Source organism: Mercenaria mercenaria, chromosome 16, assembly GCF_021730395.1.
Source record: "Mercenaria mercenaria strain notata chromosome 16, MADL_Memer_1, whole genome shotgun sequence".
Classification (NCBI taxonomy): Eukaryota; Metazoa; Mollusca; class Bivalvia; order Venerida; family Veneridae; genus Mercenaria; species Mercenaria mercenaria.
The window spans coordinates 33,128,897-33,156,713 of NC_069376.1; the positions used below are offsets into that span (position 1 = coordinate 33,128,897).

The 27,817-nt window shown below is 33.3% G+C and overlaps 1 protein-coding gene across 13 annotated transcripts; it reads left to right on the forward strand.

Annotated features, from left to right (window-relative positions):
* Window positions 1-27,817, forward strand: LOC123539732 (semaphorin-5A-like). 13 transcript variants are annotated; one of them, XR_008367812.1, is made up of 12 exons: window positions 46-193; window positions 743-860; window positions 3,668-3,741; window positions 6,725-6,766; window positions 13,376-13,543; window positions 13,764-16,890; window positions 19,044-19,237; window positions 20,638-20,717; window positions 22,159-22,194; window positions 23,674-23,721; window positions 23,989-24,177; window positions 25,021-27,817. XR_008367812.1 is itself a non-coding variant. In XM_053526646.1 (9 exons), exons 4-9 carry the CDS (start codon window positions 19,185-19,187, stop codon window positions 25,173-25,175), a joined length of 561 nt encoding a protein of 186 aa, XP_053382621.1. In that variant the 5' UTR covers window positions 6,738-6,762; window positions 13,376-13,543; window positions 13,764-16,890; window positions 19,044-19,184; the 3' UTR covers window positions 25,176-27,817. The 13 variants fall into 13 exon arrangements, 5 of the variants coding, with proteins under 5 accessions (XP_053382622.1, XP_053382620.1, XP_053382619.1 ...); XR_008367815.1 differs by lacking the exon at window positions 743-860 and having other exon boundaries at window positions 41-193; window positions 6,725-6,770; XR_008367811.1 differs by lacking the exon at window positions 743-860 and having other exon boundaries at window positions 41-193.

Below are 27,817 nucleotides of genomic sequence, written 5' to 3' on the forward strand. Positions count from 1 at the left end.
TGCTTTTATAAATAGTCTTTGTAAATATTGTATTTCTATTCAATGGAGTTCAATGTCTTTACATGTGAAAAAGTAAGCGAACCAGAAACGTTCAAATATTTTCAACGCAGTAGGTTCGTTAAAATTGTGAATACTTCGAAGTGAAAATATTGAAATAGGATATAAAAATATTTTTTGAAACTTCGAAGATTTTGTAAGTTTATTTTAATTTATTTTAATCACCAATGATTCCCTGCATGATTTCAATTGACTGCATGCGCGTGAGATAGTGATAAGATCAGAAAATGTTCTTCGACGTTAGGTGGTAATTCTTATCCCGCCGCAGCAGATATATTACGATATCGGCCTCAGGGAGTTAATCTAATGCCTTTGACAGAATGTGTATCCATTACCTGCTCAGTGTATAATGTCAAGCACAATTGTTCCTTCTTTTGGGAAGGAACAATTATAGGAGTACTTGCTTTACGTCAAGAGTTCGTATTATCTTGACTGATTATTTCCCTCGAAAGTTAGTTACTTTGTTACTAATTCGCATGGGTATATCTTAATATTGAACAGAGGGTTGTTTAGAAAATCTACCTCAAAATGGTTACAACCCAGCAAATCGTAATGCCTTGGCAAACATATATTTGTTTATGCTATTTTTTGCGCTCAATTTCTTGTCATTCCAACGATAAAGTTAAGCATACACGAAAGAAATAAAAAAACACCATTCCCCAGTGTAATGATTGATCACTTCCAGAGGACTTCCCTGCGTTGTATTAATTAACTGCATAAGGACAAATCTTATTTAATATGGGTAAACAGAACGTGTGCTGATTTGAAGGGGATTTCAAATGAAACAGCGATTGAAAAAATGAGTAAGTTCGTTTTTTATACTATTTTCCTTTCAACCGTAGTTCATACCGTATAGAAGTAGTCATTTAAACAAATAAATGTTGGTGGATACTGCACTGACTTTGCTGTCTGCAAGTAATAGACAACTGCCAAATCTGAATCAGAGCAAAAGCTAATTCGCTACAGATCACTTATTGATAGTCTTATGCTCTCCCTAATATGTAAACTAGATGTGATTGAGAATTTACAGACTATACATTGATCGTATATTAACTATTTATCCGAATAGAAACAAAAACACTACACATTTCATTTTGCATTATCTATGAGTCAGCTGTAGAAAAGTAATGTTGTTAGAGCCGTTCATAAGTCTTGTAATTTCAAACAACAAAATTGTTGTATGTGTGTTGTTTGAAGTATGTGCAACTGGTGTCAGATAATTAGAATGGCAAGAAATGTGTCCTTAGCGTAACTGCTATATGAAGAAACGAGTTTACATGCTTTTTGAAATCTATAACTAGAGACACAAAACTTATTTCCTCAACAGCTATTTTTTGTTTCATCGCGTTATTAATAAAACAATTTGTTACTGTACTCACATATGTTTTCTATAAGTTTTGGTCGTGTATATGCTGTGAAACAACAACGACAATTTGTGTTACAAATATACCAATTTTGAAGTTTTTATGATCTTTAAATCCTACAATACTATATCCATGAAACACATTTGCATATGTTTAATTTTGATCTATCTTATTGTTTTCTACCAAAAGTAATAAAATACTCCGTTTTTAAGCAGTTGTCCCTTTTTGTATTAAGATCGTCAGTACTATAAACACTCTTTGAAATTTTCTACCGTAACCGCCTGTTAGCCACTTGAAAATCATCGCTATCACAGTTTTGTTCTTAAAACGTGGTGTGCTCAATTTTTAACTTTAACCTTTAACTCTTTCAAAATTGAGTCAATTTGCTTAATTTTGCTGCCAAGCTTTATCTAATATTCTACAACATATAATTACCAAGCTTTCATTTCTCTTAAAGCCATTCATCTATTACATGACAATTATACATCTTCTTTATTTTAGGTATTTATTGTAGGAAAAATAATCAGTGTTGACAAATGTCTAGTCTGTTTCGTTATGTACTAGTATTCATCCTCTATTCAGCACTTTTCTGAAGGTATCTTTAAGACTAACAATGCCTTAGTTTACAACATTACTATCGCATGTTTTGTTATGAATATAATATACAATAACATTCAGTGGCGCAGTGGTTAGCAGGTTGGACTACAACGCCAGCGGTCCGAGTTCGATTCCCGGTCGCGGCTGATATCCCTAGTATTCAGTGCTGGGTGATTTACTTAAACTGGTACTGTTTCCAGCAGTGTCGGTCTAGACTGTATGCTGGGGAGGTAATATATGACACCTGTCGTGGGCTCGACTGGAAAGAAGTTGTTCCATCTATTCCAGGTGACGAACAACGTTAAACAAGAAACTTTACCTTTTTAACTGTGTCGTTTCATTAGAAAACCTGTATTAGTAGCATGACATTATTTTTACATAATCGATAATTTAAATACTGGAAAATTGTTTTTTTTTTTTGTAAAGCAGATTTGAAATGTAAAAGAATTGCTCTCATAAATCTACGGCGCCTCTGGAAAGCTGATAAATTATGCTAATAGCTTAATCTTTAACACATGCTTATGATAATTGTGGCGAGTGGACGGTGTACTCAGTCTCAGACGAAAGTAGTTACTGTTGGATACATATAAGCTCTCAATAAGGACTGAAATTATTACAGCTATGTAAAACTTCCCGCTTTCATAGCTTTGGGTGTAATCACCCCTTTGGTATTGTGCCTGCTTTTTATTTTTGTCTTTAGGCAGTCCCTGTGATATGCAGGCTCTATAACCTCAGACCTCCTTTCTAAATTCTAGTTTGTTTAGTTCTGCCCATTGTTTTCTCGTTTAGGACAGACCCATTATTTTTACCGCTTTTCATGGAATTACAAGCTAGTGTATCATTGAAGGTTCCATGTGCACCGCCGTATGAACACATCTGCGGATGTCACTATTGTTTTTGTACTTGTAGCATGTGTAAATTCGGAGTTCTGTTCAACCCGAGGCTAGAGTGCGTTTATGGTAGCATGCATTTCCACTACTGTTCACGAACAGGCTCAGTCAAACCGAGCCTGCAACATTTTCGTTTTTGTCGTGTTGAGGGACCTGTGGAGTTTCCACTTCTTCTATTTCATTTCTATTCCATGTCAAATAACTTGTAACTTATTAAACTTATCATTTTAAACTTAGGTAAATAGTGACTTAGCAACCATGTCTTGAGCATTATTTTAGGGCAATGTTTTATCATTTTTCGTGCCTAACAGTTCCTTCTTAATGTCTGTGAGCATCATATTTGTAAAATAATAAATTTGCAATTTATTCCAATTTCATGTTCATTTTCATTCATACTTAAATACTTTTAAGATAATTTTACTTTCTTTAATTGATACTAATTTTCATTACAAATAACTGCAGATAAACAAAGTAATCTGATGAAGGTAAATCATGCTTAATGTATGTACCCCTTTATATAGATCTAGGATGATATCTTGACACTTGTATACATAATGCACTACCAAATTTTTTGAACACGTCCTTTGCAGCAGCACCACCAACACCCTTTTCGCGCAAGCGCAATCAATCATTTTTAGAGAAATAAATGAAATACCATTACAGCATCAACGAAGATATAAAACTTGAAATGTTAGCTGCACCAGTTGCGTACAATTTCCGATCGTTTAGACATATTTCGGTGTGTTTATTTTCTTTCAGAAAATGGTGAACCGGTTTACCGAGTAGTGTCCCTTTGAGGAGGTTTAAATGCCGTGAACTGAGATACATACGGGGTAAAATGTTCCACAGGCGGATATCACATTCATTTTTCTAAGTTAAACTTTTGCAGGACAGAGAAATAGTTTATTTAATTAAAATGCAAATGTTTTCTTTAAATGATCTTTAAATATTTCGCAATATTTCACTAGTATGTCTATAATCAATGGTTGCAAAATGTAATTGATTTTCAACAACATGCAACTTTAAATGTGGCCAATCAAATTTTCGAAGTTTACAGTTATGGATTTGGGCAAAACTTGAACTATGATTTGAACTGAAAATTTACACATATTTATGTTCACTGGAGGGAGGCTTAGTACTTGAATTTCACCGGAAGTACTTGTTTTGTTTTTATTTTCATGTCCTGTTTGACAGAAGTATGTTTTGTTAGTATGCTAGTATAACAAACATTACTTTGGCACACAAATAATACTGTCAAAAGCTGTTAATACGACACCATATGACATATAACTTAATCGGTTTAGTTATAAACGTAAGTAAAGGCCAAAATCTGTTGCAAGTCTAAAACTATCTTTCATACCTTATACAAAAGGACAGAAACAATGTTATTTGCCATGAGAATATTGGCCTAGAAAGAAACAAGTTAAACGTTGAATGCACCGAAGTTTGAAATAGCAACGCAATTGCCACTTTCTGTTTCAATGTTGTTGCTTCATTTCTCTAAATTGTCTCTATTTCCATGCTGTTATCTAAATTAATTATTTTTTGTTAGCATAGCATGTAAGAAAATGTACATTCTCCCCACTGTGAACAATACCTTTTTAACTTTTACTAGTCCGTCAGATTTTCACTTATCAATTTTAAAACAATACTTGTTGCCCTATTTCTTCGTTAAGTCAAGCTGACATAAAATGCATAACCAAATATTAATGTAATACATTATTTAGATAGAGAGGGTCACGCCACATGCTATTTTAAGTAACTTTAGATAAGACCAGATCGCAGTTCAGACAATACAAGAGCATAGTTTTCTAATATGTAAACAGAAAATGAAATATCACAGTAAGTAATTTGATATTAAACCAATATTGTAATAGAAGCGTTTATTAAATCATTCTATCATGCAAAATCATTTATTTTCATTTTCAATATAATACAGCACTTTAGACGTCACGTGGATATATTATTTTGTGCCATGCAAGAGCCGTGAAAAAATGATACCGTATTTTATCTTCCTCAGAACGGTGTTACAATTAAGGTAGTTCTGCACGTTTGATAAACCGGAAGTGATGGCGTAACTTCCTTTATCCGGAAAGCGCAGAATAAAGCCTGGATTCGGCGTACGGAAATGAAAATCATTTTATGAATTAATGGTAACCCGTGAGAAAATTTATTACAATGGCACTGTTACTATCTTCGTAAAGTTAAAATATGATATTTAAACGTCTTACACGTCAAATAATTCAAAATAGTGTCTTAGAATAAACTTGAAATGTGCGGTTCACTTTAATCATGGTCAAATATCTCGAGAAAAAATTCCCATAGACTCCCAGTATGAAAAATTGCGTGAGGTCCAAATTTTCAAATCAGTATAGCAGAAAACCAAGCACACGACCCTATATTTTTTATTTGTTGAATTTTCGAAGCATATTATGAAGTTTTGAAAAATCTGGGTTTAATCACATTCTACATTGTAGAAACATTTCGATCCGAACGTGCAAAATTACCTTAATTCCCACATTCTGAGTCAATTATCAGGCGCGCTGAATAATTCGCTAGATGTCTGTGGACTCCTATCTTTGGGCCGGAAACTATATAACAGAACCACATTTGAACACTCCGAGCGCGCTTTTTAGTTTATTCCGGCTACATCATCTTCAAATTATTGCATGGAAGTAATCAAAATGTTACCTATTTGTTGATCGGATACCTTAAAATACAGTAATTGTGTTTGTATTGTACAATCAGTTACATAAACTCTGACATAAAAGTTCGATGTTCGAATCAATTAAAGAGATAATAATTCTTGATAATTTTTAAAAGGAGAAATTTTCTAAATTTAGTGCATAGAATGCATTGTATTTTTTTTCTAAAAAGAGTTGGTAACATGTCAGCAAATTAGCTTTTAATATGACTTAAGTCTACATGTCTAGTTTTCCATGTTTTTGCTATCTCGGATGTAAATTACAATAATGATCAATAATACAGTACATATTCAGTATAACTGCTAGATTTATACATTTATACTATACACTTATTGAATGACTTGTAAGTCAATAGTTTTGTAAGGTATCCAATAATTGTTTTTTTATATGATATCAGAAATAAATTTCAATTACTTACCTTTTCAAGATTTGACTTTAGCCCATCAAAATATTGTGTTGAAAGGTGTGCGATCATATAGTACAAATCATGGACCGGTGATAGAAAGAGTCAAGAAATAACACGTAATTTACCCAACAGCGTTAATAATAGATATAAGTCGCAAACACAATTTTTCAAGATTATTGATTTTATAACCAAGTGAATTTTCTTCTACTTCTAAACAAAGGAATACGTCCGAGTGGCACATAGAAACAAATTATTCGCTCATTGCGCTGTTTCCATTACACAACCTAGTGTCTTGAATGTTCTGATAATATAAAACCTTAATTTCTAACTGACAAGAGCTAAAAGTAAAATTGATGAAAAGAGATTATGTCATGCCGGTTATAACGTTCTTTAATTCTCCTCAAAATGTCCTTTCTATAAGCTCAATGTCTAAGCCTTACCCTCCTCAATTTCTACAATGAATTTGTCAATTTTTCAATTAAGGCAGTACCATTAACTGTTAAAAGGAGTACTTACTAAAAACATACTGATTGAATGGCGAACTTTGCAGATCATGATCAGACTGCACGGATGTGCATGATCTACACTGGTCGCAAAGGCAGAATCAGTCGTGTCCAGCATGAGAAGGGATAATGAATATTTGTTGCAGAACAATGAATGACGACTCATATTTGTTGTAGACAGAATTTATTTCTTTCGTTGTAGGTTTAATCGTGTTACTTGCGTTTCATTCAGTTTCATCAGTAAGTAAGTAAGTATGTTTTTTCTGATCATTAAATGATGATAAAGGCATAGAACTTGGGAATATTTTATTTTTGAAAATATATTATGAATAGTTTATGTTATCCCGTTTCTTTTTCTTCAAAACCACCAGAGAATGTTATTTACAAAGCCACTGTGATTGGTTGGTAATTTAAAGAAAAAGCGGGGAAATAAGATTACAAACACATAATAGTGAAGAAATACATACGATTCTTATTCATGTATTTCTAGTATTTGAAAAATCTGTTTTAAAATCAAATATGTATGAATGTTTCACTGACATATCATTATCAATAATACATTTTTGGTTGTGAGTCATAATCCTCTTGAATTTAATCAACATGTTATTTATTCTGGTTTTCTGTCAAGACGTGGGCCACCCTTCCCATTAAAATACGTCAGCTAATAAAAAGTCCAGTTCACACTTTCTACGTGTGAAAAATGTCGCATTTTCACAACATTTATAGTACTTTGCATTACTTACAGAACAGAACAGAACAGAACAGAACAGAACATACCTTTATTAACTCGAAACTTGTACATAACAGTTATTTGAGTATACAAAGCAAGAGATACATTCAATTCAACATGACATGGTGATATAAGCATGTGCGAAGTCTAATAACATATATAATTTCATCATTGTTTTTGTTTTGCATATCTTTCAAAAAGATGATTAAATTACAGAATATATATACGTATATAAAGCAAAAGTAAGTGGACAAAAAAAATGGGGGAATGTTAATACAATTATCCCGCAATCAATAATAATATTTGAAACAACCTATACTGTGACCGAACTATAATTTCCGGAAAAGACTATATACTACTTAAAGTTATATTGAAGTAGACTACAAGTTTTGACCCTGACGAGTATCTGTGTCAACATGTGCGCTTCAATTGGCATAATTGTCATGAGTAGTGTGTGATTCATGGATACTTTTTTCCCCTTCCTTTTTATTCTCTTGATATTATACGAAGGAATATTCACAAGAGGTGAGTTTGTTATTTCCTATCATTAAACAATAAAGCATCTCCAGTTTGAGGCTAGGAATTTGAACCTAGGAGAGAGAGAGAGAGAGAATAAAGAAGAAGAAAAAAAAAACATTCAAAATAACAAGCAAGTGTAAATTTGGTTACTCATGGTAGAGACTAGGACAGATAATTACTCAAAAAGTAAAACGAAATAAATTTAATAAAGTTTAACATCAACCCAATATTTACTTATTGACATCAATAAGTAAAGTAAATTGGAAAGAATAGATGTGTTATGAGTGATATACAGTACATAATCATGTATATACATAAGATATAACTGCTTGTATGTAAACAGACACTTGTATCATAGAGCTATAAAATTGTTTGATACATAGGATATAACTGCTTGTATATAAACAGACACTTGTATCATAGAGCTATTAAATTGTTTGATATTATTAGTATCTTATTTTGACCTGTGTCAATAATATTTTTAAAAATTTACAAAGTTTTGATAACTGACAATTAGAATTTGTTGTCAAAATATCTTTATGTTTAAGAACATTTGGCCTAGTATAATTGTATTTTTTCAAGTATTTATTATATCTTTAAAAGATATTGAAATTCATCCCCTATGTCCATTGCTTTTCTTGCCTGTTGAACCAAGTGTTCTCTTGCTGTTAAAAAGCTTTCTAATTTTGAAAATAAAATGCCTAAATATTTATAAGATTTTACTATTTCTATAGGCTGGTTATCTAAGATGAATTCAAAATTTTCATCATTTTTTTTTACCCTAAGACCATTGCTTTAGTTTTACTTGTATTGATATTCAGTTTCCAAGTTCTACAATATTCTACAAAATCATTAAAGCATTCTTGTAATTTCGTGTGGATATTGTATCATCAGCATAAAGCAATATCAAAATTTTCAGAAAAGTATCTATTTCGCTGTCTATATTAATGAATTTAATTCCATCATGTGGGTTTCTAAATCATTTAGAAACAGGGAAAAAAGTACAGGGGACAAATTCTCCAATTGACGCACCCCGCAGTTACATGAGAAAAATTTATCATTATTTTTAAAGACACAAGATTTTATGTTTGAGTACATGTTCTTTATGACCCTAAAAATTTGCTATTTATGTTTGCAGCAAATTGTTTTCCACATACCAACCACTGGCGCCAAATCAGAAAGAAAATGCCTCCGTACGTGTTATACCCTACCCCTAGGTATTCTATAAGAACCATGGTCGTGAACGGGAAAATATACTAACCCGTTTCAATCGCGCATTTCATACCTAAAACAAGCAGTGCGGTAGAGGTGTACTATGGATATCAGACAAGTGGTAATTTATCTTCCATTGTGTACCGGTCACATTTTTTCAATACATCTTATCTTCGAAAAACAACGCGTAGTTTATAGTAATTTCAACATTACACAAAAAGCTTGCTTGAACTTCCCTGGTGAAGTTCCGTTCTAGATTACAAAACCATTCTGATTGGCTGATGTGAAAATATATGTCAATCGTCATTTCACTACACGTAATCGCTAAAATGTGAAAATGCAGCATAAATGTACAAAATAAATAAAATAAACAGAACAGATGCAGACCAATGTACGATTTCAAATTAAAGATCATATACAAGAAGAATTTCATTCATCATTTCAGAATTTCATTCATCATTTCGAGTTTTAGTGTAAAATTGTGATTTTTTTTTAAATTCTGTTTTTGTTTGTTTACGTTTCGCCAAACATGTGCACACTGCCGTGACCTCTAGACCGGATGTTCATTAGGGAAGGTCAAGCAAGTTTTTTCTGTAACGTTGACGAAGCATAAAATACGTTGATAATCTCAGCAATATGGAATATTGAGCCAATGTGACTGGTGCACGATGGAAGATAAATTATCGCTTGTTCAATATACTAGGTACCAATTCACCGAATTGCGTGTTTAAGTTGAGAAATGTACGACTGAAACGGGTTAGTGCACTTTCCCGTTCATGACCATGGTTCTTATAGAATACCTAGGGGTAGGGTATAACACGTACGGAGGCATTTTCTTTCTGAGCTGGTGCCAGTGATACCCACTCGCCATACTGAGTCGAAGGCCTGGCTGAAATCTATGAACAGGCAGAATTTTTGTTTCTTGTAATGTCTTAGATCTCAACTATAGAGTTCAAAGTAAAAATGTGGTCGGTTGTAGAGTTATCTTTCCTAAATCCTGCTTGATTTTCTGATAATGTATTGTTTGTTTTAAGAAATTTATTAAGTCTTTCATTCGAAACTGAGGTAAAGAGTTTGCTTATGCAGCTAAGTAGTGTGATAGGTCGGAAATTTTCTGGCGATTTAGGATCTCCCTTATTTTTATAGATGGGAATAATTACAACTTGGGACTAACTGGTTGGAACCAACCCAGTGTTCAAGATAATGTTAAAGAGGGAGGCATAAATTGGTAGCATTTTATCTTTTGAACTTTTAATGTATTCATTCTGACCATGGTCAATTCCAGCAGATTTGTTATTTTTAAGTAGCCTCATACATTTTTAAATTTCTGTTATAGTGATCTCTGAGTTTAAAATGTTGTCATTATCTGTTACATCAAAATTAATTGCTATCTGAGTTTCATCCATATCATGATCTTGTCTGTTATTCACATTTTTAAAAAAGTTATGCAAGTCATTTGAATTTGGTTGCTCTGCTTTTTTGTTAGTTGCGTTTAACTTATTAATAAATCTCCAATAATCTTTGGGCTGTTTCTTACTCATATTTGTAAGCTTATTTTGGTTATCTGCATTAAATTTATTTATGTATTTATTCATTGTTACTTTATATTTTTACAAGTATTTTTATACATAAGTCTGTTATATTCAGAGGGGTATCTGTAATACTTTTTCTTTGCTTTATTATAAGCGTTTTAGCAGCTTTGCCTTCTGGACCAAACCATGGTTTGTGTCTATTTTTAAAATTATTGCGATATACTGTTTGCTGTGGAAAACTTTTTCAGGACTTGTTAGAAAGCTACTTGACAATTTATCTGCAATTTTATCAATTTTGCTTTGGTCGACCTGGTCCTGATTGCCTAGTTTATCTAATAATGATTTAATTTCCTGAATTTCTATGTTTACAACAAAGTCCTCAGAATTCTGTTGTTTCCATTTTGGCCTGCTATCCCATTGAACACTATCTGGTTCCCTACTAATTGTATCAAAATTCAGAGAAAACTCTAATAAGGTGTGTCCATATAATCTGGAAGGTCTGCAGTTTGAGCATTAAAATCTCCAGAAACATAGACATATTCAAACTCACTACAAATTGATGCAATTTCAGACTCTAAAATACCAAATTCATCTTCTTTATAAAATCTGGAACATATATCTTGATTTAACTTTGCTGCAGTTTTATTATTTTGAGTCACAAAATATACTCGGATTGATTCTTTATTGTTTCACAATATTTGGCAATATCCGAGTTTATAAACACTCCTATTCCTCCAGATTTCCGTTTGTATTTTCGTTTCCTTGGCGTATAAATAAATTCATAATTATAAATTTTTACTAAATCATGCTCATCAAGTTTTGTTTCCACTACACAAAATATGTCATATTTGTTTACAAGTGAGGGAAATTCTGGATACATGACTCTCCTTTTCAGACCGCAAACATTTGGCGTTGAAATATTGAGTAACGCGCTCGATACTTTATAATTGTTATTTACTGAGTTGTGACTGTAGTCCGTTTCTGAGTTTATCACTTGAGGAATTTTCCCACGGTCAAAAACTGGCTCGCTATATTTATTGTTAGTGTCAAACTGAACATTTCCCCCGGACTCCTACTTCTGATCTACGCTGTTGTCCGCGGGGCCTCCGCAGGCACCGTCAGGCGTTTTCGGTAAATTGCCTGGCAAACGCGTTTCTTCTGCGGTAACTCCGTTCCGAACTGAGGTGGATTTAGCACTTAAATTGAAAGGATGAATTGTTTTTTGACCAGTCAGCGTTTTGACGGCGCACTTTTGTAGTCGGCTCATTTCTTGGCTGTATCTATCGCGCTCCTCGTGGATACAGTCTGACTCTTCCTCAGACGAGCTTGTCGTGGGTTCGAACCCGGATTCTTCTGACTCCATCAGTGCTTTAAACATATTACTGGTGGGTACCTCTGAGGTAGGGTCTTCTTGAGGTTTCACAGGCTTTTTGACATCGGCCCCCTTGATTGCTGCATTATGTCTCGCCAGTCGGGGAATTCATCGCGGATTACTTTTTTGTTTACAATGAGCTTCGCAGGGTATCCGATGAAAACTGATCCGCGCGTACTTGTAGCCCTTTTTTCTTTGTACAGAGGCCATATTTTATGGGACAGATTTTCTTTTTTGTACATCTTAATTGTCACGTATAATCTATCTTTGTGGCGCATGGTAATTCTTTTAAAACATAGTTATTGTTACATTACGTTTATTTAAGACTTCTTTAATTTGAGATGTGTTTGTCGAGAAAATTTAAGTAATTCTGATATGTGTATTTTTGTATAAATGTTTAATTATAAATTGACTGTATGATTGTGTATGTGTGAATGTATATCAGTTGAAGGTCATACTGGAAATAAATTGTATAATATCTGTATTTGTACACTTAGTATGTAACCTTCAGAAAATAAAGTTATTATTATTATTATTATTATTATAAAATCTAGAGCGCGCTTGTACAATTTCTGGCGGATAATCGCGGTTGATACCTTTGTAGTGCCACTTAATAAATAAGCCTTTGAATTCTATATTGATGAGGTTATTTTATCCACCGTGAAACAAGCAAGGTTTTAATCTAGATCTGTTATAGGACGTGAGTTCACATGTAATGGTCCGTTAAGGTAGTTCTGCACTTTTGGATCGCACTTTTTCTACAGTGTAGAATTTGATTAAACTCTGTTTTTTCAAAACTTTAGAATATACTTAAAACATTCAGCAAATATGACATTTTTTGCTAGACTAATTTGAAAATTTTTGACCTAGTGCAAGTTTTCATAATGCGAGTCTATGGGAAAATTATAACTTTCATAACTTTTTTTGCGAAAAGAACATTTCTACATGTAGATTTTAATGAAACTTCTCACACTTTTAAATAAACATTTGGCCTATAATGTAGTGAAATAAAATGTATAGGTCCGTGTGCTTATTTTAAAGATATTTGACCATGATTAAAGTGAATTGCACGCCAATTTTAAGTCATTTTGAATTATTTAACGTGTCAGATGTTTTTATATTTTATTTTAGCACTAGAAAGATAGTAACAATGCCATAGTAATAAATTTAATCACAGACTGCTATTAATTCCTAAAATGATTTTCATTTCCATACGTCAGATCCATGCTTTATTCTACGTTTTCCGGATAAATGACGTTACGCTATCACTTCCGCTTTATCAAACGTGCAGAACTACCTTAATCTAAATGGTAAAGAACAAGTAATTGAATTCAATGACATTAACAATGGACCAAAGATGATGCAATCGCATTAGCAGTTAAATTGTATGTCTGAGGAAACAAAATTATATATATGTGACTCAACATGTGATGCTCGATAACTGCTTGTTGAGTTTAACGAAGACAATAATCTTGTTTATGATTGCAGATGGCACTTGGTCTGGTTGGAGCAGGTGGGGTTCCTGCAGTGAAACATGTGGCGTAGGGATACGTCTAAAAACAAGAATCTGTGCAAATTCTAACTCACTAATACTTGGAAAACGCTGCAACGGGACGTCTGTAGAAGTTGGCCTCTGCAACAAACATGCTTGTCCAGGTAAAGTCCGAACGCTGATTGCAATATTTTCTATGAACTTCTTGAACAATCCAAAATAAATAGTTGTTGTGTTTTTGTTAAATTAGATAACACTTGATCACAAAACTAATACTACTATATTAACAGAATTTAGACAACCAACGAGCCATCCTCAAGTTTTAGTATGCAGACACAACATTTGATTCAGAAAAAAATAAATGGACAAATATTTTTACTTCAGATAACATGATAGCATTTACGGCATATGGAAAAGCAAGCGGTACTAACAAGAAGATTGTATTCCCAAACGTGCTATTGAATTACGGCGGAGGTTATAACAATACCACGGGAATATTTACTTCTTCGACACCTGGAATCTACCACTTCGCAGTTTCTTTGATTAAAAAATACAACATGAAGGACTCTGTACTTCGTTGCTATTTAAATATAAACAATTCGAAAAAACTTAACATTGATGGACGCAAAGTAATTGATAACGAGATGATGGAGTTTTCAGCCACTGCATCTGTTCATCTTAACAAAAGTGACATTGTTTACATTTTAGACGATTTGTTTGTACTTTTAGATGCAAACAATGATAAAAGCAGTTCATTTACAGGGGCCCTTGTCACCCCAGACATATAATTTTCAAAATGTTGTTTTTTTTCTAAACTTTGCGTTTCGCAGAATGAAAATGAGAAAAATCTAAAATATTACACCTAAGCAATAGAAGAAATTTGTTATTACATGTTATTTAATATATGATATATTAATTGAAACATGTGTATTTCAAAATCGTCAAATGAAATAAAATATGTCGACAATCGGATTACTTTTAGAAGTTTTAAGGATCCGAGGGCGAGCATCCTGCTAAATTTTCTATCACACTACTTCATGTTTTGATTGACATCTGCCTCATTTTCTCGTTCTGTAGTAAATGGATCGTTAGTAGTGCCTAACTTAAAATAGATAACGACCTGACGAGGCTGTTTAACCTAAATAATCTAGGTTTGGTTGTGCACAAAATCTTAACAGAATAATAAAGACAAGGAGTCAGGTTCAGCAACCCGTTTTATGGATTGATTTAAAAACATGTTGTCGTAGCAAAGGGCTCTAACTTATGTGTTCAGGCGGGCATCTGAACGTATGTTGATTAATGAATGAATGAAAGTAACTAACAGCGACCTCATACTGTTGTTCCTGATTGACTTAAGAAATATATTTCAACTACATTATGAGTTAAATCTTAATAGTTCATGGTCGTATGATGGTGGCTAATGAGTACGACAGAAATTAAGACGTCAATGCAATTCAACAGCTGGAACAATAGTTGTTTCAACGGCATCAATGACTACCTCACATAGAAAACAATACGATTAACTCGTACGTATGTATAGACAAAATCTTCGAAAAACATTTTTCATTTTGCAGCCGGATCGATAACGGCAAATCCAGTAACCAGTTTAAGACATGACATCAATATGACTATGGTGCCTGTTTTTAATTTTCTCGTTTGGCAGTTCCTTTAAAATTTCAGTTTATTTAGATCTTCCCATTGCTTTCTCGTTTAGGGCAAATCCATTATGTTAACTGGGGACAATACACCGCTTTTGATGGAATTACACGCTAGTGTATCATTGAAGGTTCCATGTGCACCGCCGTTTGAACACATATGCAGACATCTCTTAATTGCATTTTGTACTTGTACCGGGGCTAGAGGGCGTGGACGGTAGTAATCATTCATTTCCACTACCGTCCATGAACAGGCTCAATCAAACTGAGCCTGCAACATTTTCGGTCTTGTCGTGTTGAGCGACCTGTGGAGTTTCCACTGAATCTATTTCAATGCGTCATAGTAATATTGGACGAAAATCAAATTTCTTACAGCACATGATATACAAAATGTAGCAGAAAAAATGATCACCGAATACGCCTCTCACGCAATGACCTCGCGGACTGACAAAATTGATAAACGGTAAGAGTAGCTGATTTCAATTACTTCAACAACTGTTGGTTCAAAACAAAAAGACAATAAAATACTTAATTTTTTTACAGTACATGGAACTAACTCAAATTCCTTTCCAACATGTGTCTTAAATAGTACAAAAATTTACATGTTTATTATTTCGATGCACAGATCAACAACTGTATCATAAGCACGCATTCAATGTTTTCAAACCCTTTATCACATACATTACAATAACCATACCTTTGCATATTATTTGGCCGCCTTCCGAGATTAATACGAATTCTGTTGGAAATTAAATGAAGAAAACATACCTATTGATACGTCCAAAAATCATAAATATGATCCCTAAAAATAAACAGTCACGCAAATTACGTGCGATTCAATACATTCACGGCTATCCACGAAAATTCATCTTCTTTTATCTAAGAGAGTAAACAGGAGTTGTCAGCGAGTAATCACATGTGTGTCTATATTGGGGAGACAGCAGTAATTTTTGGTTTGGTAAGTTAAACTAAATCAACAAAACATACTATAAATTTCAATGCATATTCTATGCTACAAAAACGAGGTTTTATTGAAGCAAAGCAAATACCTGATGTTCATTTGTCAAAAACAATATTCGGTCATGGCACAACAGGTTAAATATAAAAATCGTGTATTTAAAAACGGCGCGTGAATTGTCTTCTTTTACATGGTTTTTCAACCGTTGATTCAAGCCCGAATATCTTCACGCCTGCATTTATCTCAGAGTTGAATAATATCGGACTTGAATCTACTACTTTTAAAATGATTACAGTATCAAGGATAACAATCGGAAATGAATTTATTAGCCGTAACTGTAACTATAAGGTAATAACCTTTAATCTAATGTCACATAATCTGTAAAGCTCAAATGACAACAGTACACATTGAACGTATCGAACTCACGAAAGTAAAATTATTCTTACTAATTTTTTCAACTTCGTTTAATAAATATTTTCACTATCTACGTGTACATTTTATTTAACGTGTGTGACGTCACTTGTGACACTGAATTAATCGATAAAATATGCACTTGCAAAATAACATCCGATGGCAGGATATATAATAAGAGCATATTTTATTTATTACAGTACCGCAAGATGACGCTGTTTGCCGCGGAGAGACTAGCACTGTTGTGATTTTCTATTTTTAGTATATCTTACAGCAACTGTCACGGCTCAATGAATTTGCGGAAAATAGTTAGCGTCGTTAGTAAGTTTAATAACATACGGGTATCCAATTTTCGTTCGAATCTGGCCAATTTTGGCAGAGATATGTACGGAAAAACAGTACTTTGGAATGAGTATAAAACAAAAGGCGGATGTTTTGTATTTGTGAAATAAGAATTCCGGTATTAATCTGATTTTGAGATACACAGGTAGTATTACTTTATTTTATAGACATTTTGATCAGGTGTTTCAGCGGAAAAGCATTGTTCTCAAAATAAACCTGTGCTGATTAAATGATACAAGTTAAATAACTAGATATATAATTACCGCACAGTATTAAATGGTTTTTATTTTTAGCAGTTTGTAAATAAAATTGGTAGCATTCCCGCTTAAAACAAAAGATATTCAAAGTAAGATCAAATGCTGACCTTGGTGCAGCGAAGGGGATAAGTTGACAGAGTTTTGACGGTCCGTCAATTTTTTTTTTATTTTATACTACGTACAAAGTTTTTCTACGGTTTCTAATTCATTCTTTTGTTCTTACTTTCGTATAAAATTGGAAGTATCTTTAAATTAATTGATACTGTTATATTATGGTCGGACAATATGTTTAATATGAAATATAATTATAAAGCTTTTAGAATATAAGAGGGGAGCTTCTAAACGAATAAAATGTGTACGTGATAATACTGTCATAATTCAGTTATTGAGTTACTTTATTGGAACTACATTAACTAATTTGAGTTGTCTTCGTTGAAACGTATTGAAAAATAAGAATTGTTTACTTTTCTTAAGTCAATTCCTTAAAAAAGTTTATTTTTACATGACTTTACTTTTCCGCTTTCTATGTGTGTCTTGTCTTGTTTCGAATACTGGTATAGATAGTTTTGTTTTTTGATTCCGAGATTGAGTCGGTATTTCAGAGGTGACAGGCGTATAGAACTTTACTTTGGTAGTTTGGTTTAGTTTTATGCCTCTTTAAGAAGATACAATGAATATGATTTTGGAAGGTTTTGCATCGTTTTCGTTTCGAATCACCCTCTTCTATGCATCTAATTGCAATTCAGTTGTATATCCAGGTGAATAACAATATATTGATTATATATCTTATCCGCGTGGGTGGAGCGAATCATTTGCCAGCAGGACTTCGGTTTTAAACATATTTGAATATGGTATATGTCGCTCTATGCCTATAATCGACATATTTGCCCACGAATGCAAAGGCTCAATCTTTTAGAATGACAATTTTTATCAAAACGCATTAATAAAAAATACCATTACCTTTTAAAGTTCACACATAACTAAGCAGAGAAATCATATGTACATCACGAATTTATTAGTAACTGGTATTCATAAATTAAACAAAACACTAGTGTTCATACCTGATGGATGCACGTTATTGAGGAAGTTTTATAGAGTTAAGTAGTTTTTACAATGTATTAAATATGAGACATAATTACATTCGCCAGTTACCTAATGTAAGACACAATTTTCAATTGTAAATGGCACGTGACAAATCAGATTTCCTATCGCGCATATAAATAAATGTGTGTTAAAAAGAACTTGTTTCACTATCAATGTAAAATGAATATCAAACTTACAAAAATAAAAATGCACTCTGTATTATGATAAACTAAAAAGATAATATCAATTTTTAACTGTAACTTTTGTAAATATTTACTAACGTTCTATGATGCCTTAGGCCAATTGTTTCTTAACTATGCCACTATCGAAGTTATATCGAGGGCTGAACGCAATACTGTACTAACTCCTATTAAATAAAGAAGGACTTACGACAGTATTGCGTTCAACCCTCGATATGATCGTAAACCTTGCATCATAAAGACTTTTTTACTAAAACCCTACTCGTGTATTTTAGTTTACATACACTATATTCGTCGAAGCGCGTAACTATTTATGTAACTTGAAACAATTTATACGCCCTTTTTTTTGAAAAAAACAACAACAAAAAACACGGACGTATTATGTAATGGAGTGTGCGTCTGTCCGTCGGTCTGTCTGTCATTTTTATGTCCGGAGCAGAACTGAATACTTAATCTAAGGTACTGCCGTTAAACTTGCCGTGTAGGAAAATGGCACATGAACCGTGTCGGTTAGTCGAAAGTAAAGGTCACAGAATATTCATATTTCATCTTCCGGAATACAGCTTAATAACAGTTCAAAGTATGCATATTGATTGGTGGTGATAAGACGATGTGTAGAGTGCATGAATTACAAATCAAGGTCGCAAACTGAGCCAAAAGATCAAATGTTTCTGTCATATCTTTTGCAGAATATAAAATGTCCTCAGAAATTATTTTACTTTATTGATATTTTATACCTAACTCTCTCTTATTCACAGTGAAACAGAGGACTATATCACTAATCGAATTTCCTGTTCCATTAAAAGGAACAAGCGCATTTCCATTCATTCACTAAACATAGGAAAGATGACCAAAGAGGTTCCGATTGGGTTCCAGATGAACATCAGGCGGATTCAGCAATGCAAAGGGACCGGCACTGCACCTTACCAAGTCTTGATTATGTGACAGAAAGGTTAGTAACATTCTCCAGTCAGACAATTTGTCGGAACAGTTGATGCCCTACCACAACAGACGAGTCAGTTGTAAAAATTGATTATTGTTGAATTATAATTTGTATCAGAGCTTAAACATGTAAATCATATCACGTTTGGGATATTCTCCTAATCAGATGTTAGAGGGGATGATACTGTTTTTCCATATCCGAACATGTACTGATATCCTGAAAACTTGAGACTAAAGACTGTTGTCAAAACAGTCGGTAATACAATCTGATTAAGCTTTAGGAAAGCACTATGTAGAACTTATGATAGGCTGTCGGAAGCGACTGAAAATTAGCTGTCAGAAAAATTAGTGGTAATTCTATTTGTCTGAACGGTCTTAACTTTTAGCCTGCTAGCGGCAAGATATTCTGCCTATGCGACCAGTGCAGACCAAGATCAGCCTGTAAATCCGTATAATTTTATACTGATCATGGTCTGCACTGTTTGCAATTCAGTCAGAAATTTTTCAGTGAACATCCGTTTGAATAATTAATGTTATTGTCAAAATTGAATGTTAGACCGTCCGTTTTAGAAATTTAGCAGGCTAAATGTTAAAAATCCTCGACGTATGAATGCTGTTTCATGGCTTCATAATTTTGTTTTTACAATATTGTCTGCGTATAACAATACAATATCCAGGTTATGATCCATAATTGGTAAATTCCTTAGCTTATAATATTAGCATAGCGTTAGACGGAATAACGGCGTGCTGGAAAAGGAATCAACAGAAATCGGTCAAATATTTATGGATATCGCCAAGGACCTACATAATAATCCTTGATGACGTGTCAGAATCAAAATAAAATATTTCAAACAGTGATTTGCTCTTGCATAAAATCATTGTTTGTCGTTCATATGCGTATTACTACATCACTCGCAACTCCAAACAATGATTTTATTGAATGGCAATTACAGTTTTGGGTAACCTATTTCTTAAATATAGTATCCAGACATGTTCCATGTTGTGTTGTTTCCTAATAAGATGAATGCCTTCTTCCACCAAATTTATAATTAGATCCTGTGAATTTCAACCCAACGTACTGAATACTTTTGATTATTTAATTCCAAAGTGATAGCTTCAGTTTCTTTTTTATAAATTAATGCATATGATATCTATGATGTTCATATTGTGTAAACTTGTCAATATATTTGTATGTAACAAAAAAACGGTATATGTTTACGTTCCAAAATATTAAAATGATTTGAATTTGAAAAAAAAAGAAAAGAATTTTAATGTCATGCTCGTAATGATTTCGATTATCAGAATAACTAGTTACATTAAAAAATTGCTTGAATTGTAAACTATATTAGTTTAACACACTTAACATAATTTAAAATAACTTGTTGAGATATTGTCGTTATATGATTTCAGATGCCGGGGTATGATGTCTTGCTGCGCATCTATAAGCTTTTGTATATTTGAACGTTTAAATGAATGTTTGCAAGTTCCAGGTAATATCTTAATTTCATGTGTACGCGTCAGTATTAAGCAAATCTGCGTATATTGTCAGTACATACGTTTAGGATTTACTACCTTTTGAAATTTTACAGAATGTTGTACATTTTGAAACAAGAATGAAATACAAAAAGTGGGAAATCAAAGATTGCCCAACACGACATAAATGAAAATGTTGCAGGATCGATTCGATTGAGCCTGCTCATGGACGGTAGTGGAAATGAAAGTTACCGTCCAAGCCCTCTAGCCCGGAAAGCCTTGCCCAATGGTTTAATGAACCCGGCTCAAACTTACAGATTAAATGCATTATTATACAGTAATATGCAGGCATATTGTCACAAATATACAATTTAGGAGTTTTGGTATTTGATATGGTATCCTGTCACAGTTTTATAAGAATCTTGTTCAAACTTACAGAAATACAGTACTACGAATTGAGGCTCCGTAAATTATTAGGATAATTACAGTATCAAATTAACGGCTTATCGCCCTTTTAAATATGTCAAGTTCGTAAAGAATAACAGACATTTTGGGTCAGGACCCCATCCCCAACCATTTCAATTGTGAGCCAGTATATTTTGCTTAATAACACGTATTGAGGTAGCTGCGGATCATAATAAGGGTTTTGTTACAATTTCAGAATGTTTTAATATGCTCACCAATGTTCTTTAAAAGTAAAGATAGGCATCTATGAAATTGGCACTAGGAAAAGGTAGTCGATTTTTAAATTAGCACCTGCTTTTGAATCACAGGTATCAATCGACGATTCTGTACCACTCTGCCATATGACACCGGTCTGGACAACTGATATTCGGGTTCCGACGAGAAATCAATAACTTTCATAAGACGATCAATTTTACTTGTATGGAAAACTTCCCTTCGAGTTGATCTCTGCTTTGTACATCGCACATCATAGGCGGGTATCAAAATTGAAGTTTATCGTAAGAAGGGGTGTTTCGGTTTGCAAAGTGCATTCTAAAAACATCCTGGCATTGTAACAAAACCCGTCGTGTTATAATACTGAAACAAAATATTGGCTTACAGTTGGCGGGGGCGGAGAGAGGGAGAGGGGCGGGGTCCTGATCCAAAGTGTCTGTGTAAAGAATCAGTGACATTTCAGGCTTTCTTCAAAGGATATAGCTGTACATTAATGTGCATGTCAGGAGGTACAAGCTCTAAAACAACAAAACCATTAACTTTTTTTGCGATAAATTGGCTCCCCCTAAATTTTTAGTCAATGGATGCCTATAAGGAATAGGTAAATTACAATGACCAGTAACACTACAGTAGAATATTACAGATTTATCTTCACATCTGTTATACACTTTATATTTGCAACATCTGGTTACAATTTTGAGGGACTTTGAATTAATAACTGTAGGCAATGATTTGGAATAGGGGAAGCAGTTTTACTGTAACTTTTTATTTTTCTTACAGGTTTCGGAATTTTGCTATTTTCTGTCGGCATAACAGGTATGAATTTACTTCAAAGTAGCCGATTTAGATGTGAATTTGAGTTATTGTGATCGTACTGTGTCCGACATCGTCGTGTCCCGTCAACAGATATACTCTATAGTTCACATATTTTTATTTGCAAATCTTAAAGAATCTTGGAAAGAATGTTTCCCCAATAAGATCTCGGATGGATTTGATATTTGGTCATCTTGGATTAAAAGCTAAATCAATGGATCGAATCAGAGAAAAACTCTTGCTGACACTCTAGACTATAGAGGAGTTATGTTGTTACTGATTTTCTTGAAATATAGACAGAATGCTTGTCTTTATGAAGTCAAGTTCAAGTTTGAAATTAGATCATATGGGATAAAGCCATACCACAACTACGTAAACTTACATTACAACTTTGTTCACGCTGTAGAAAGCACGTATTTACTTGATTTCAAAATTGATACCGAGTCATCTTGGGTCAAATATTAAGTCACTACTGTTTGGCCCTTCTAATCCATAACAGTGTTTTTTTTTGTGAATTACGGCTTTATTTTATAATATCCAGATGTGAGAGTAGGGTGGATTTGGAATTTTATGGTATTTTCTCAATCGCTGTTTCTTATAAGTAGTAAGTAAAACAGACCAGAAAACAGATGGCCCAAAATGCTTATAAATACATGTATATGAAAATATATCAGTTTAATATGCATAATAAGTATGTGTAATTGTTAAAACTGATTCCCAAACAGAGCAAACTGTGCGGGTTAGGAAACAATTATCAAGCTCTTGCTACATTTTTTATCATATGAGGTGTGATAATTGCCTCAAATTTTGTGTAGATATCTTTTGTACAATCTTTACTTTTACTGTGCTCTTGAATAAAAATATTTAAGTGGGTCTGATAGTTGGCAAAGACGTATGCAGTAAATGCATATTCACACATATATATTTTTTAAAACGCACCTGTATATGAATATGATGGGTATTTTGTATTATTATATATCAACAGCGTCTCAGATGCCTCATTGGTTTAGTACATTACAAAAAAAACAAAACAAAAAACATTGATACTTCAGTATTCTATAGTGTTCCAAAACCTTATATCAATAGGTTTTTATTTTATATAAGAAAAAAAAAACGCATTGACATTTGTAATTACATTTGATTTTTTGTTTCGGTTGGGTTTAACCCCAGGTGTCCCTACGTGCATCATCATTTCAACACCGGCGGGCACCTGGGTAGAACCACCGACCTTCCGTAAGGCAGCAGGATGGCTTCACCACATGAAGGATTCAACGCCCACAGTGAGGCTCGATCCCACATCGGTTAGGGGCAAGTAATTTGAAGTCAGCAACCGTAACCACTCGGCCATGGAGGCCTCCATTACATAACACTGCATTTGATACAATTTCATATTTACACTTTTAAAAAAAAAAAAGAAAGTGTATACTTTTTAAGTGGCAAAACATGTGTATTAACAGTTCTCCTCTTTCCTTTTCTTTTCAGTTGGAATTCTTTATTACTTTGTCGCAAGTTTGGGAAGAAGCATTATAGGTTATGTAACTGTAGTTTATCTATTCTTATTAGATCTACATTGTTATAAAGAATATTGTCAATCAAATTTTCCATGTACAGATCATAGCGGTTAAAAAAGCAAGTGAAATATCATCATGAAAACATTCGGTTCCTATCTTGAATACTCAAACTCGGCATATAAGGATTCTTTCTAACTTTTACATGTATGACAAACATTAATTTACAAAATGTAAACAGATATTCTCGAGATCTTTTAAGTTGAGATATGTTCATTGGATATTCTAGGTGTCGCTCTGGTTGTGAAGTACTTTAAAGACGATTACAATGCGACAGAAAATCAAATTGGTATTGCTTTTTTTCATACAATAAAGGGATCTATAGACCTTCTAACGGCAGTTTCTGTTGTATGTAAAGTTCGTCAAAGACATGTATACATAGTGTTGTGTACTGGAACTTTGCTTTGTTTATTGTATGGTAAGTCAACATTTCATTTCACAAATCAGCTTTAAAGTGCAGTTTGAAACATACCGGGAACCTGCTGTAATCAAATAGGATTTGACTTAAATTAATAAAGAATTAAACTGTTTGTTTTGCTTTTCAAATATACGTAATTACATACACATTAACGATTACAAAGACTTTGTTTAACTTTATTTTTCATTGGTTTTAACCTTACGTATTGAGACTTTGGCATTATTATCAATGCGATAATTTCCGTGACTGGGTATGGACTCCAGTATAATCAGAAAAAATGACTAGAAACCAGACATCTATCATTTATATCAAACGTATTTGCAGTTATAAAACATTTGCAGTATGTCGATAACTTAAATGAACTTCTCAAATGTTATTGGTGCACTATTTTGATAATCATTGCGAAATGTGTTTTGTAACGCACATTTCAAAGCTTTATATCCTCAGTTATATAGACAATATCAAAAAAGGTGAAGCCCCTTAATGTTTTAGTTGCCCTAAGCCTGGCCAATTATTTAGATGAATTCATAAAAGAAACCTATTAACTAAATTAAAACCGTTTGTTTGGATACGCTAAATTTGTCTTCATTTTTGTTTTAAAAATTATGATGATGAATTTATCCTTACAGGATTTAATTATAGCGAAAACTCAAGCCCTTTATTATTTAGCACAACAGCTAGCCAAGGAAATGTTTATCTTATCTGGGACTTAGTTACACTTATCAACATCTGTTTGTAAATAGTTACTTTAACATTATAGTTTATCTAAATCAAAGGGAGTTTGTAAGTTCGAGATGATTATAACCTATAAACGTTTAAATGGCTGAAATGTTACATTTTCAGGGTCAGTGGAATTATGGAGAGAAGTTCCATGCGATGATGTCAGCTGTGATAAAAATGTTAAACGTGTGTCTAGTTATTTTGCCATATTTGATTGGTTTATGTTTTTCTGTTTGATTATTCTTATGTGCAGTCCGAGAGAAGAGTTATATGATTAAATGAATTGTAACTCAGTTACGTTAAAATATAATTCTAACATGTTTCGATTCGACTGCCGGTTATTTAGTAAATGAAATATAACTCAGTTACGTTAAAATATAATTCTAACATGTTTTGATTCGACTGCTGGTTAAACGAGGAAGAAATTCAAGCTCTGTATATTCTGCGATAAACAACGGTTGATGCGCGGACATGTAAGAGAACATTATAACGTCAGTTATTACGTCAGATTGCTGCGTAACGTCCGGTTCTTTACTACTCAGATGAATGAAGACCAACATAAATTTCATCAAAATATTTCATCGAACATGTAAGAATGAAAAAAAAAATCAAGACCTTCTTGTGATTTGACGTTTAATTTACCACGGTTCATCGTTCAGATTCTTAGGTAGCAAGGTACATTTAGATGCGAAAATTTTGGGCACGGACGGTCTTACATGTAGCGAGTCGCAATATTGCACTTCCCCTATGGGCAAAATTTGGGTGGCTATTTTATAACTTGCGTGCATGTTTTGTACTTTAAATTAATGGCAAGATCAGGATTCTCATACAAGAATAAAGAAAGTTATCAAAGCGAAAGATTTACATCATCCATTAAAAATAGCGTGCCAAAATCATCAATTTTGCACCTTTTGAACAGTCTACAATGATCCTGCTGCAAGAACACTGTCCAGTTTTATTGCATTTCTTAATTTAATAGTCCTTACTGAACGTCAGGACATAAACGGAATGGGGGCCCAGCCAGCTCGTTTTTTCGGAAAATAACGAAAATGTTCCTGAGTATCAATCAACAAGCACAGAACCCTTCCGTGAATTGAACTTTTCCGCGAAATGGTGTCTCATTGATCATACAAAGCTACCAGCAGTTAGTATTCCAACTGACATCAGAATTTTACATGTATCGGCTGTATAAATTTTCTAAAGAATTAATAATCATTATCTCTCACCTTAATTTACAGACATCCAAAATCACGATGTTCTCTTTATAACAAATATTGACGGGGGCCAAAATTCGAAAGTGTACCCTGCTACCTTAGATATTAAACCGCTCGGGACTAACGCCCTCGTGGTTTAGTTCCTGTGTATCTGAACTGTAAACCGTGATAAATTAGACGACAATCTACTCGAAGGTAAATGAACAGAAGAATCGAAAAACACAAAATTGTCTACTTTTATCAGCACGCGAGATACATGTAATATGTCATTTGCGTCTTTTAGTATTCTAATGTAGGGATCATTATAGCTTTGTTTAAAAAGAAGTTGTTTGTTATTAACATACATTATAATTATGTCTCCCCATACATCGGAAAGAAATATTGATTTGTGCAGTCTGTCAGTCAGTCTGTTTATCTGTCCGTATAATTATCACAAACGTTTTTTGGACTACTTTCCTGAAACTTCTGGTTGAATTTCAACCGAACAATTAAGCATTGAAGAAAAGTTCGGTATCAAGGCTATTGTCGCATATCATTGGTTTTTTCCGGTTGGCTGAATTTTTTTTTGAGTTATGGCACCTTTAAGGTAGTTTTAATTGTAGTCATTTTGGACTATTTCTCCTATATTACAGCATCATTTCTTCATCAGTTCTGTTTATGTTTACACGGAATATGTGAATTCCATAAAACCTTTCTTTATGATTATAATAGGCCTGATCAGAATGGTATGTTTAGAGTGTTTTCGCCCTTGATTCATCAAAAATGCCGTATTTCACCATATTTATGCTTGAGCAGATTCATTTCGTAACCGAACATAATTATTCTTATACAGAATATGTATACCAATGAGAACTCTCTCATATTCGAATATGGGCCAGATAAGATTAGTAGATTGCGAGTTATGTGCCCTAGAATTATCAAGAAGATGCTATATTTTACTGTTTTCAGTCTATATTACCTAACTTTCTCAGCGTCATGTTTACACTTATAAAAGCAAATCAAGCCGGAGTACTGGTATGGTCAGAGTTGTGTTGTCTAGATTTAATGAACATGTGTATTAACTTTTATAATGGAATTAACTTTTATAATTTATGCGTTGAAACACTTGTATTATTAAACACACATATACCAAACTTGGAATGTTAATTCATGGGTGAGAATGTTTTACGTAGGTTGGGTCTTTGTGTACTTGATCTTGATTTAAGAGCGATTGTAATTAGCCAATGGGTCACAACAGTCCTCCTTTTTTGCCTTTGTTGATTAATTATCCTGTATCCAATATCTTGTTTACATTTGTCAGATTTCCTTTCTATTTTCTCGGAAATTAACTTGTGACACAAGCATAGTACTGCTTAACATTCATGTTTGTCTTTCCTCCAACATATACCTTCGTGTTTAAATTAAGCGGTATGGAGAGAAATTCCCTGTTTCCATAGGCGATCTTTAGTTTGATTTTATTTTCGATTTCACCTAATTTTCACCGCATATTTGTCATATGTTTAATCTTTGATTAACATAGTTCACGCCTTGAATCCTTTACTTTGTATTACCTCCCTTTATTGCTCTTGCAATATATGGTTATGTGCAGCATTGAAAGTAGCGTTTTCCCAACCATGTAGTTATGAATATTCCCTATTTTGACAGCTGTTTTATCTGCTTTTTTTACATTAAACGATTTCGAAAAATAAACGATGATTAATACATGA

Excerpts from the sequence above, each read along its gene's own strand:
- LOC123539732 (XM_045324474.2), top strand. The coding sequence starts at position 7,714 with ATGGATACTTTTTTCCCCTTCCTTTTTATTCTCTTGATATTATACGAA. Across the intron at positions 7,778-13,375 it reads CGAAGGAATATTCACAAGAG|ATGGCACTTGGTCTGGTTGG; the intron begins GTGAGTTTGTTA and ends TTATGATTGCAG. Across the intron at positions 13,544-13,763 it reads CAACAAACATGCTTGTCCAG|ATAACATGATAGCATTTACG; the intron begins GTAAAGTCCGAA and ends TTTTTACTTCAG.